This window comes from Melozone crissalis, unplaced genomic scaffold (genome assembly GCF_028551555.1).
Source record: "Melozone crissalis strain CALT ecotype California unplaced genomic scaffold, PUWL_Pcris_2 ptg000107l_1, whole genome shotgun sequence".
NCBI classification, from domain to species: Eukaryota; Metazoa; Chordata; class Aves; order Passeriformes; family Passerellidae; genus Melozone; species Melozone crissalis.
In genome coordinates this window covers 1,017,646-1,030,001 of record NW_026535884.1, presented here as the reverse complement: position 1 = coordinate 1,030,001, position 12,356 = coordinate 1,017,646, and the positions used below count along the sequence as shown (strand labels likewise).

At 50.9% G+C, this 12,356-nt stretch overlaps 1 protein-coding gene across 1 annotated transcript; it reads left to right on the top strand.

The window, feature by feature from the left end:
- The first annotated feature begins 1,071 nt into the window (after nt 1–1,071).
- SRM (spermidine synthase) lies at nt 1,072–9,442 on the top strand. Its single transcript, XM_054291937.1, has 8 exons — nt 1,072–1,236; nt 1,373–1,493; nt 1,706–1,798; nt 3,194–3,347; nt 3,995–4,078; nt 4,384–4,529; nt 6,689–6,811; nt 7,919–9,442. The coding sequence occupies exons 1-8, from the start codon at nt 1,091–1,093 to the stop codon at nt 7,934–7,936; spliced, it is 885 nt and encodes a 294-aa protein (XP_054147912.1). The 5' UTR covers nt 1,072–1,090; the 3' UTR covers nt 7,937–9,442.
- Nucleotides 9,443–12,356: the final 2,914 nt, after the last annotated feature.

Below are 12,356 nucleotides of genomic sequence, written 5' to 3'. Positions count from 1 at the left end.
TTCCCAAAGTCTGCATCTCACAGAACATACCACATTCTGTCAGGCCACTGAATCCTCACTTGGGCCCACCAGCACTAGAACTGCATCTGCTTTTGCAATATCCCCAGAATCATTGATGGGTGAAGTTGGTAGGCACCACAGCAAATCATCTGGTCCAAGCTCCCTGCTCAGGCAGGGTCATCTTGGAGCACATGGCACAGGATTGTGCCCAGATGGAATATGTGCCGTGTAACAGTCTGCACGCCCTCTATGGGCAATCCAGTCCTGTCCTTGGTCACCCACATAGGAAAGTTCTTCCTAAAGTTCAGCTGGGACTTCATGTGCATCAGTTTCTGCCTGTTGCCTTATGTCCCACTGGTTGGCACCACTAAGCAGAGCTTTAGTTCCCTCTTCTTGGCATTTTCCCTTTAGATATTTACACATTCACGAGTGCCCTCTCACCCGTCACTTCTCGATGCTAAACAGCCCCAACTACCTCAGCCTTTCTCCTTGAGAGATGCTCTCACCAGCCGTCCTCGTGCAATCCAACACAATGCATGCTCATTACTTAAAACACTCGAATCAGGCTTCGTTTTCCCGAAAATTGCTCGCTGGCGGTTCCGCAGGCGGGGCGGCGTGGTGCCGAGGGCTCGGTGTGCTCGGAGCAGAGGCTGTGGCGGAGCGGTGTGCTCGGAGCATGGTTTGTGACGGAGCGGTGCCGAGTGCTCGGAGCAGGGGCTGTGGCGGCGCGGTGCTGATGGCTCGGAGCAGGGGCTGTGGCGGAGCAGTGCCGAGGGCTCGGTGCGCTCGGAGCAGGGGCGGAGCGATGCGGTGCCGAGGGTTCGGAGCAGGGGCTGAGGCGGCGCGGCTGGGCTCGGCTCGGCTCGGGCCCGCCCTTTCCCCGTGGCGGCGGGGGCGGCCCCGCTCCGCCCGCCCGGCCCTGACGCGGCCCGGCCGTCACGGCGGCCCCGCCAATGGCGGCGCGCGCAGGCGGGGGCGGCGCGGGGCCCTGCGCGCGGCTCCCGCGCCGGTGCGGTCGGGCGGCGGCGGCGGCAGCCGAGCGCAGGTGGCCCGGCCCGGTGGCGGCCGCTCCGCTCCGCGGCGGGGCGGGATGGAGCGCGGCGCGGCGGCGCTGATCCGCGAGGGCTGGTTCCGCGAGACGTGCCGGCTGTGGCCCGGCCAGGCCATGTCGCTGCAGGTGGAGGAGCTCCTGCACCACCAGCGCTCCCGCTACCAGGAGATCCTCGTCTTCCGCAGGTGCGGGAGGGCCGCCCGGGGCGGTGGGGGGATGGCGGCGCCGGTCAGCGCCACGCGGTGCGGCCTGGCGGCGCGGAGAGGGGGCGGGGGAGCGCGGCCCCGGCCGGCTCCAACCCCGCTTCCCCGCTCTGCCCAGCACCACCTACGGCAACGTCCTGGTCCTGGATGGGGTGATCCAGTGCACGGAGCGGGACGAGTTCTCCTACCAGGAAATGATCGCCAACCTGCCCCTGTGCAGCCACCCCGACCCCCGCAAGGTGAGCGCTCCCCGGCCCGCCCCTCAGGGCTCCCCCAGCCCCCGCAGGGCTGCCGGGGCCTGTCCTGGGCCGGAGCAGGCTCCGGGCCCCGCGGTTCGTGTCCGGGCAGCCGGGCCCGCAGCGCCTGCACGCCGCTCTCCTCGGGCCCTAGAGCCGAAGTTGCCGCGGGCCGAGCCCGCTGACAGCCCACGCTGTGCCCTCTTCCCTGCCAGGTGCTGATCATCGGCGGCGGCGACGGGGGCGTGCTGCGGGAGGTGGTCAAACACCCGACCGTGGAGTCCGTGGTGCAGTGCGAGATCGATGAGGTGCGTTGGGCTCCCGGCTGCTCGGGGCTCCTGGGCGGGCTGCCCGGCAAGGCAAAGCCAGCCCGACTTCACATCACCCTCGGGAGCTGCGCCTTCACCTGCTGTCTCTCGTCAGCACCAGGCGCGTTTGCTGCTGGTTCTGCTGGCGTGACAATGACAGCGCCACCTCTCTTTGCCTTACGAGTCATCTACGTGGCAGCTGGCTGCCTCTTCTGTGTGATTTCTTTCACACACAGTGTTGAGGCCCTTCCAGGCAGTCGTGGGCCAAGCACGGGATCTGGAGGAGTGCCCTGGCTCTGTGGAGGTGCTGCTGTTCCCTCTCCTTCACTGCCGAGCAGAGTGCTCCCGGCAGAGGAGGATGGCTGCTTGGTTGAGCAGTCTCTTGCAACCAAAATCAGGAAATAAGCAGCCGGGATTTGCTTCTGTGATAGATGGGCCAGTTGCTTTAGAAATGATCATAATTTTGCGTCTAGTACAACAAACTTGGAAGGGAGGAGGTCACTACCAATTAGAGCATGTTGGGGCTTTGGCTTAGTGATGGTGACTGTCAGGATGTGGGTGCCTGCTGAGAATCAGCCTGTGACTGATAACCTGTGTGCTCACAGAGCTCTCCAAGTGACAGTCGGTGTTAGGATGTGGGCTGGTAACTCTGTCACACCACTGAAGTTTACTCTTTTCCCAGTCCTCCTCTCAGCCAGTTTTATTTTACTTTACTCAGCCTTTTCTCAGAGAGTTTTGCTCAGAGTAAAGCTCTTTTAAGAACAGGAAATACTGCTATATGAGAGTGTGTGCTCTGTCTGCCAGCTAAGTAGGCAAACATCCCTGGTTTTAACAAGCCCTGCCTGACACCAGCATATTTTTTTTGTTTTGCCAGCTGTGAGAAGCTGCTAGTGTTCAGTACAACTGCAGTGGCTGCCTAACGATTTTAGAGAGAAAACTTGTATCTTAATAATGTCTGTAGTTCAGAGATGGGGATATTTCTCACCTTGCATTCAGAAACTTGCTAGCATGGTTTTACTTAGGAAGAAAAATAAATTGATTTAGCTGAGATCACCAATGCAAGTGATGTTCTGTAGGAAAAAGGAGCACAGAGCAGTCTGACCTGCAGTCACATTTGCTCAGCTCCTCAGGGAGCTTTTGAAGCTCCAGGTTTTTGTTGAGCTTGGCATAGACAGGACAACAGTGTCACTGAACCCTGAGGCTGTAGGAAAAGGCTGAGAGGAGCTGGCTGAAGATGCTGGCAGCTTTTGTGGCTTTCACTGGCAAATCAGACTCGAGCTGAAGGTACTGAAGGAAATGACTCATTGTGCTGTTCTTCCAGTCACAGCTGCACAGCACTCTGAGAAGCAGCTTCTTGTGAGCCTCTGACCCACTTGTGCTCTCTGTGTGTTGCAGGATGTGATCCAGGTATCTAAAAAATACCTCCCAGGCATGGCAGTGGGCTATTCCAGTGCTAAGCTGACATTGCACGTGGGAGATGGTTTTGAGTTCATGAAACAGAATCAAGAAGCCTTTGATGTGATTATCACAGACTCGTCTGACCCCATGGGTAAGAACTGTAGCCATAAAAGGGCACTGTTTTCCACATATCTCCTTCATTTTTTTTTTATTCTGCCTACCTCTTGGAAGTTCTGCCAGCCTGCTGAGGATCCTTTCAAGTGAAAAGATTGTTGCCGACTTGGAAACCATAAAATTGTATCAGCAGGCCTTCAAGCCAGCTGTTACTTTTCTCTCCTCAAAATTCAGCTCCAGCAGCTATTTCTTCTGGCAGAGTTGTTCCCTGAGTGGAAGGGCAGCTTTGCACATGTGCCTGCTGATAAAGCAGTGGCTCACACACTTGGTGCAGCCCCTGCCCTGAAGATAGCTGGGGTGAGGCTGCTGTATTCTGAAGGGGGAAACTGAGGTAGAGAAGGACCAAATGTAGATATGGCACCTCATTTTAGGAACACATCAACAAGTCTGAATCACCTTCAATCTTGTCTTGGCAAAGAGAGAGGCATCTCTAAAAGGCAGTTTGGAGCAGGAGTTCTGCTTAAAAAATGCTCAGTGAAGCAAGAGGCAGCTGCTAAGACTTTGTTTAATTGGGGATCTGGGCTTGCTATTTAGCAAAGCTAAAATCCTGACTGTTTTGCCCTGCTAGGTGCAGTCTGGGGTTCACCTAGGCTCTAAGCTTTTCTTTATTCACCTTTCTCCCAGGTCCTGCAGAAAGTTTGTTCAAAGAATCTTATTACCAGCTGATGAAGACAGCCCTGAGGGAAGATGGGATTCTCTGCTGCCAAGGTGAGGATGCTGCCCCTGGGCAGAGGCTGATGCCAGACCTTCACATACCAAGTGTGAGGCACAGAGGGGACTCTTCTTGGGGAGGTGAGATGCAGGGAGTGAAACATGTCATCTCCCAGGGAAAGCTGTGGTTTTGATCTCTGTCAGCTCATTCATTATTGGTCTGGGCTTAGCAAAACTGGCATCAGGGTCTGTGAAACTACATGAGCTGGACAGGTTGGGACTTGGATCCACTGCTCACCTGGCACAGTGCTGTGCAGAGCAGAGGGGCAGCTCTCACACACTGCCTGCCTTTCTCCCTGCAGGTGAGTGCCAGTGGCTGCACCTGGATCTCATCAAGGAGATGCGGCAGTTCTGCAAGTCCCTGTTCCCGGTGGTGGAGTACGCCTACTGCACCATCCCCACGTACCCCAGCGGCCAGATCGGCTTCATGCTCTGCAGCAAGAACCCTGTGAGTGCCTTTTCCTTTCCATACAAACCTGCCTGAGGCTGTCCCTTGCAGAACTTGAGCTATGGCACTGAATTCTCCCAGCTGTGAGGCTTCAAGATTCTAGAATTCTCAATTCTTGGTTCTTGAACCCCATGAGTTCCAGGCACCTCAAGGGCCCTTTTCCATTCCCTACAAACCTGCCTGAGGCTGTGCCTTGCAGAACTCAAGCTGTGGCATTCAATTCTCCCAGCTGTGGGGCCTCAAGATTCTAGAATTCTCAATTCTTGATTCTTGAACCCTGTGAGTTCCTTTTCCATTCCCTACCAGCCTGCCTGAATCTGTCCCTTGCAGAACTTGAGCTATGGCATTCAATTCTCCCAGCTGTGGGGCTTCAAGATTCTTGATTCTTGAACCCCGTGAGTTCCAGGCACCTCAAGGGCCCTTTTCCATTCCCTACAAACCTGTCTGAGGCTGTCCCTTGCAGAACTTCAGCTGTGGCATTCAATTCTCCCAGCTGTGGGGCCTCAAGATTCACCTGGCTCTGCCACCCAGAGCTCCAGTGCAGCCTGCTCACTGCTGAATGAAGTGCAGAATTGATCAGTTGCTTTAAAAATGGTCATAATTTTCCATCTAGTACAACAAACTTGGAAGGGAGGAAGTTGCTACCAATTTTTTTAAGGTTTTGGCTTATTTGATGGTGACTGTTACAAAGCAGGCACCTTCTGAAAACCAGCCTGTAACTGGTTTGATGATAACTTATCATCCCTAAGGATAAGTCAGAGAGGAAGCCAGACCAACTAGAGAGTGCACTTAGAAGCACAGCAAACCTTCAGGATCTCTGTTTTCCCCCCCAAAGAACACTGACCCTCACAGAGGCCTCCAAGTGAGAGTTGGTGTTGGGATGTGGGCTGGTAACTCTGTCACACCACTGAAGTTTACTCTTTTCCTAGTCTGCTTCAATGTGGCTGAAGGGAAGCCCATGCCTCCCCAGAACTCTCTCGAGGGGAAAATAAAAGTACCAAAGTCATCACTATGCACCTGGGATCATAATTCTGCATGAAAGGAACAAGTGTCAAAGAAAATAATATCTAAGATAGAGCTGGACAAGCCAGGGAGCACAGGACAGATTTCTGCAGCATCATGCTAGACAAGGAAACTGTCCAGTGTTTTAAGATAGTTTTTAGATGATGTTTAAGGTTTAAGATGATGTTTAAGATAATGTTTAAGGTTTAAGAGAATGTTTAAGGTTTAAGATGGGTTTGGGGTGCCAGCATTGCTGCTGCTGTACATGGTTACCCCGGGATGCTGGCAGCATGCACTGTGCCCAACATGGATTCTCCTCTGAAGAGCAGAGCCTTGTTCCTTGGATGCTCATCACACATCTGTCCCATGGCTCATGCAGTGTGACCTCATGCACTGACGTCTGTGTACAAGTGCTGGTCACAGGAGTTAGAGAGCACAAACCCCAGCCCTTGGTGCTGGGGCTGCGCAGAACCTTTGGCCTCATACTAGAACAGAAAGTTATTTGTTTCCCTCTGAGTCATCTCAGTTCTCTGCCATGCATCAGGATGCCTGTCACACAGCCTTTGGCTTCTTATTTGTTATAAATTAATATTCCAATTTAATAATTAAGTATATTATTAAACAATCAAAATATAAGTTTGGAAAAAGCCACAAGGGATTTGACTCTGAGCCAGGTGATCAGAGTTGGGGAACCCAGGATTGGGCCTCTATCACACCCCAGTCCCCATGGGTCTCCAAATGTCATTTCTAAGGGGTTTGTTTTATACAGTCTTTTGGGCTCTGCAAGGAGCCCTTCTTTAGCATATTTTAGGATATTATTGTAGCTTTTCTTTCTTGCTGCCGTGTTTCCCTGAACTGGTGGATAACTGCTGGAATCCTGTCAGGTGAAAACTTCCTGGCATAAACTTCTGACAATGCCTATCAAATGCCTCCTGCGGGGGTCTTCTCAGACAAGAAAATCCCTTGAAATATCCATCTCTGGATACAGTCATCTTCCTGGTGTTTTAATCTCCATCCTTATCACGTAGCCTATTACTGCTTGTTGCCCAACACTGCCTTTGTACACAGCACTGGTTTTAATTTCCTTTAGCACTAATTATTTTACAACACATATTACATTATCCAAATAGTCAAAGGTACTGACTTTGCTTTTTCAGAACACAAATTTCCGGGAGCCAGTGCAGCAGCTCTCACAGCAGCAGGTGGAGGAGAGGAGTCTCAAGTACTATAACTCTGACATTCACAGGGCAGCATTCATCCTGCCAGAGTTTGCACGGAAGGTAAGCCAGCCTCTGCCACAACACCTCCCTGCAGGGTGAGACAGGAGTGGGAGCAGGATTTCTTGCAGTCTCAAAGATTTCTGTGGGCAAGTCAGAGCAGGACAGCATTTTGTATGACAGAGCAGAGTATGAGTCAGGCAGGGAAGACTGGAGTTCATTTAGGAGCTGTTCTTTGGGCTGATGTGCCGTGCCTTGATGACAGATCACTCCTCCTTCACCTACCAAAGCCTGGTCCAAGATGATTTTTACCAGCAATTCAGAGACAGGCACTTATTCACATCCCCCTTTGAAAGGGAGATGGGAATAGTCCATGCAAGGTTACCAGAACTTTTCAGTCTGAGGCCACAAACTCTCCAGCAGCCTGTGCCAGGTCTGTGGACTGCACAAGGTTTAATCACTTGTAAAATCCCAGACACACTGAAGGGAAGCCCATGCCTCCCCAGAGCTCTCTTGAGGGGAAAATAAAAGTACCAAAGTCACCACTATGCACCTGGGATCACAATTCTGCTGCATGAAAGGAACAAGTGTCAAAGAAAATAATATCTGAGATAGAGCTGGACAAGCCAGGGAGCACAGAACAGATTTCTGCAGCAGCATGCTAGACAAGGAAACTGTCCAGTGTTTTAAGATGGTTTTTAGATGATGTTTAAGATAATGTTTAAGGTTTAAGATAATGTTTAAGGTTTAAGATGATGTTTCCGACCCAAACTCTTCTGTGCTCTTCTGATTGGTGTTAGAGGCAGAACTGGTGTTTCCCACTGGAAAGCTCCAAAAGTCTTAGATAAAATGTGCTTGATTTTAGATAAAATGTGCTTGATTTCTAGCACAAAAGAGAGGGTAAAGAAGGGATTCTTCAGCATAAATCAGTCTTGCTTGAAAGATGGTCTGTATTTTCACATTATTCCATCATATGCCCACTGGGCTGCAACTGCAGCTTCCAGAAAAAAATTCCTTAGAATTTTAGTCATTAGAATTAGAATTAGAGTGTTGTAGAGATGCAGGCAAATGCCATAACTGTGATGCAGAGGTGGTGATTCAGGTGGTTTCCCCTGCAGCCTGCAGAGCTGGGGCAGGTCTATGCTGACATTTGTCTTTGGCTCTCTGCAGGCCCTGAGCGATGTGTGAGACCCTGAGCTGCTTCCTTGCTCCAAGTTGGACTCTGAGATCTTCAGTGATGTGGCTGGGATCTTCTCAGCAGACTGCAGATTTGCTCTCCACTGTGTGGGATTGTTTAACCCTTGGCCAGCCAACATTCCCTCTGATGTGTTAAGGATGATGGGGCATAAGCCAGATAAGACTCTTGAAAAGGTCCAGTGACTTATTGCCTGAGGTCAAAACTGTTCTTTCCAGTGCTGGAAATGTAAGATGTCTTTTTCCTTTCATCCCTGCACCCATTCTAAATTCTCCCATCCCAACCACACTCCACACCCCTCCAGCTGATGTGATGTATTTATAACTGACACATATTTCTGTCTGGTGGGCTGGGAACAGTCCAAAGGGTCCCTGACTCAGCCTTAAACACAGAGAGACAAAGAGAGAGAGCTTTGTGCACAGTTAGCTCACTCTCTCCTCGTGGGAGCTCCCTGCTGCTGACACTTTTGGACTGGTAACAGGTCTGAGCATCCCACTGCCCTCCTGTGACTCCTGCCCTGCTCTGCAGCACAGCTGGAGAAGCCACAGTGCAAACTGTTGCCATTCACCAGAGATCTCGCTCCAACCCTGATGGAGTAGCAGTATTAAACACCAGCCAGGCATGCTGGCAGCAGTCTTGTGGCTTTTTTTTTTGTTAAGGTTGCTCATTTTTTTAATTGGTTAGAAACAGAAGTGCTGAGGTGCCAACAGGCTGACTGCTGTTCTTATCTCTGCCCTCAGAGAGGTTCCAAAGAATGTTTATCAATATGGTGATAGGTTATATATATATATATATGTATATGTGTATATATATATATATATATATATATATATATAAAAGCAAACCTTAGCTGCATTGCCTGATGTTCAGTACTGATGTTGGGGAGTTGGTTGTGCTGGCAAATCTCTCATCTCAGTCATGCTGAGATGCCTCAGGCCTGGGTGTTTGCAAGTCCTTAGGAGGCATCATTATTTCCAATGCTGCCCCCAGATGCATAAATTGTTTTTCATTGTACACTGTAAGATGGAGCTGCCTTCACTTCTTTACTTCTGTTCTGAAGATTCTGTCCCCCTGCACTGTGGGAATCACCCTCCCAGCACAACCACTGTGCCATTGTCACTCCCTTGCACTCAATTAAACACTTGGCTCTGGTTAAGGTGACATCAATGTGGGTCAGTGTTCTTTGGGGGGGGAAAACAGAGATCCTGAAGGTTTGCTGTGCTTCCAGGTGCACCCTCTAGTTGGTCTGGCTTCCTCTCTCACTTATCTTTAGGGATGATAAGTTATCATCCCTAAGAGGATTTGTGGGGTCAGTACTCTCCTGCTGTCTTCCCTTACTGATGGGACTCAGCACTTCTTTCCCAGTGTCTCCTTCTACCACCAGTATTGGTGCAGTTTCTTTGTGGTCACAAGGGTTTGCAAAGCATTGCTGAGCTGCAGAGCTGAGTCTGGGTCTCTGTATTCTTGAGTTGAGAAGATAACACCTATTTTTCTCTTAATTTTCTGGGTGACTTTTCTTTCTCACACAAATAGTTTGGGTTAATGAGGCATTTTCACTGCCCAGATTCTGTGGTTTTATAAGGAGCAGACCAGCAATGGAGCCTGGTTCTAGCTCCTCCTGTTTAAATTCTTGTGGGACCTGAACCTGACTTAGCCCTCCATCCTTGACAGAAAATTAGCTCTGACACTTTCCCCTAGAATGGGAATCAAGACCAGGACTGTAGTCCTCAGAGCAGCAGCCAACTGGTAACAAGTTCAAGCCTTTCACCCATCCTTGGTGAGTACAGCAATGCCCAGGAGGGAAAGAGCTTCCCCAAACCTGTTGTGGGACTCCACACAGCTCATTATTCCTTCTGGTTCTTTGAGCTTCCTCCAAATACGTGAGTTCAGTGAGTGGCCAGTGATGAGAACAGAAGACAGGACTGTTTCCCATCCAAGCCACACAAGCTCTGTCCACGAGGGCCTGTGTGATTTCTGAGTGATTCCAAGTCACTGATCCCCACAGACAGTTCCAAACACTTCAGTGTGAGAAGGCAGAGATCAGTGCCTGAGTCAAGCGCTCAGATGAATGCAGCAAGAGAGGGAACAGGGGCTTGTGCAGCTGTAGCTGATTCCATCTGAGCAGCTCTGAGATTCAGGACTTAAAAATCACCCCTGTGTGCCCTGTGAGCTGCTGGGATGGTGTTTGGCACCTGCAAGGTGGTTGTGTCTACAGATCAATCATCCCTCCCACAGATTTGTGTCTGAGCTGTTATGCTGCAGGATATCATGGCCAAGGGATGCTGGGGCTTAAAGAGACATTGGAATTTGGGTAATGGTCAGCAGGAGGAAACCATGGGGTCTCATGTAGAACTGAGCACTGACCACTTTTGCAGTGTCTCTAGGTGGGCAATTAAATATTAACCTTTTTCAGAGATTTAGCTGCCTTTTGCCTAAGGCATGTTAAGCAAGACTGTTCATAAGCAAAGAGTCACAAAGATGATTGCCTGGGCATGCTGCAATTGTGTTCCAGCATCTCATTATGCCAGGAGTACATGAACAGGGATAGGCTTTGTCCCAGGTAACATAAAATGCAATGTCAGTCAGAGCAGGTGGAGACAAGAAGGGGAACGGAGCCTTTAGCACATCATAGCCCATGGGCTGGGCTTCAGCACATCATTGCTCAAGTCAGTTGGCAACTTTGAACTGTATCAAGCTGCTCTGAGCTTTACTCATTGAACTAACTCAGTTTTTAGAAGCTCAGAAGAGAGTTTCAAAAAATTGAGAGGAGGCCGGCCACTCAAGGCCACAGGCCCCTGAACACCAATGCCAGCCCTTTCCATGGGAAACCAAACTCACCAGCCCAAGTTCCTGATGTCAGATTGAAGGAGGCACTTGGCACTGTCAAACCAGCCCGAGCTGCTGGCAGTGGCAGGTCTGGTGTGGGAGACATGCTGCACTGTTTGCAATTTCAGGAGGTGGCGGACCACTCAGGGCCACAGGCCCCTGAACACCAATGCCAGCCCTTTCCCTGGGAAACAAAACTCACCATCCCAGGTTCCTGATGGCAGATTGCAGGAGCCACTTGGCACTGTCAAACCCGCCCACGTTGGTGCCAGCTTAGGTCTGGGAACCATCCTGTGTATTGTGGAATTTCAGGAGCCAGCCGGCCACTCCAGCCACAGGCCCCGAACACAAACCTCGGCCATTTTCCCTGGGAAACAAAACTCACCATCCCAGGTTCCTGATGGCAGATTGCAGGAGGTGCTTGGAATTGTCAGGGCAGCCTGAGTTGGAGTTCATGGCAGGGTGGGTCTGGGAGACATCCTACTCTGTTCGGAATTTCATTAGGTGGCTGCCCACTCACAGCTACAGGCCCCTGAACACCAACACTGGCCTGTATCCTTGTGAAGCAAAACTCACCATCCAGGTTCCTGATGGCAGATTGCAGGAGGCCCTTGGAATAGTCAGGCATCCCCCGTTGGAGGTTGTGGCAGGTTGGGTCTGGCACACATCCTGTGCAGTTCAGGATTTCAGCAGGCAGCCGCCCCCTGAGGGGTCAGAGTCCTCTGCCTATCTTCACATCCATACAAGTCCTAATCTGCTATAATGGATTGCTGTGGTGCAGAACTGTGGAGAACAGCTCAGAATGAGACCTTACAAGACATCAGAGTGGATGCCACAAGAGAGATGTAATTCCAATGACTGTCCAGGCTCCCAAGTCAAATCTTCGACAGAATCGGCACTAGGCTGAGGAACACAGAGGTCAGAGATGCACAGATGGACACCTCAGTTTCTGAGAGGCCCCTCAAAGGGCTAAGGCAAAACACATGTGACACGAGACACCCAAAAGACGCAGAATTCACTACAGACAAGTGACACAACACCCACTGGGACTGCTCTGCCCTGAGCACCTCAGCATTGTGGGACTTTTCCTTTATGTGGCCTAAGGGGTCACCTCTTGCACATCCCTGCCTCCAAAGCTGACACAAAAAGGCCACATCACCCTCTGGGAATCTCCTGCCATCACCGGGCTCTTGTCACTTGGTCAGCTATAATAAAGAACACCAAATATCACTGCATGATTTTAGCTGCACAGGGGTTAAAAAACAACAATTCTGCCACTCACCATTCTCCTAAGGGTGCCCAGGCCCTCAGGCCGCAGGCTCGGGCCTCGCTCAGAGATCGACGCCATCGTCGCAGGGAAGGTCGGGGTATGAGGAGACACGGTGATGTGGCACCCACATGAGGCTCCATGATGCTGTTAGGAAAATTAATCCACAAACACCAGAGGTATATGTCCAAAAAGGACACAGAGGAGCCCCTTTCTGGCTTTATTCCAATAAAGGGAGAGGCCATGGGACATTCCAATGGGATCTCCAATTTTTGGAGGACCCAGCCTCCTTTTTATACCAATTTCCCAACCACATTTCC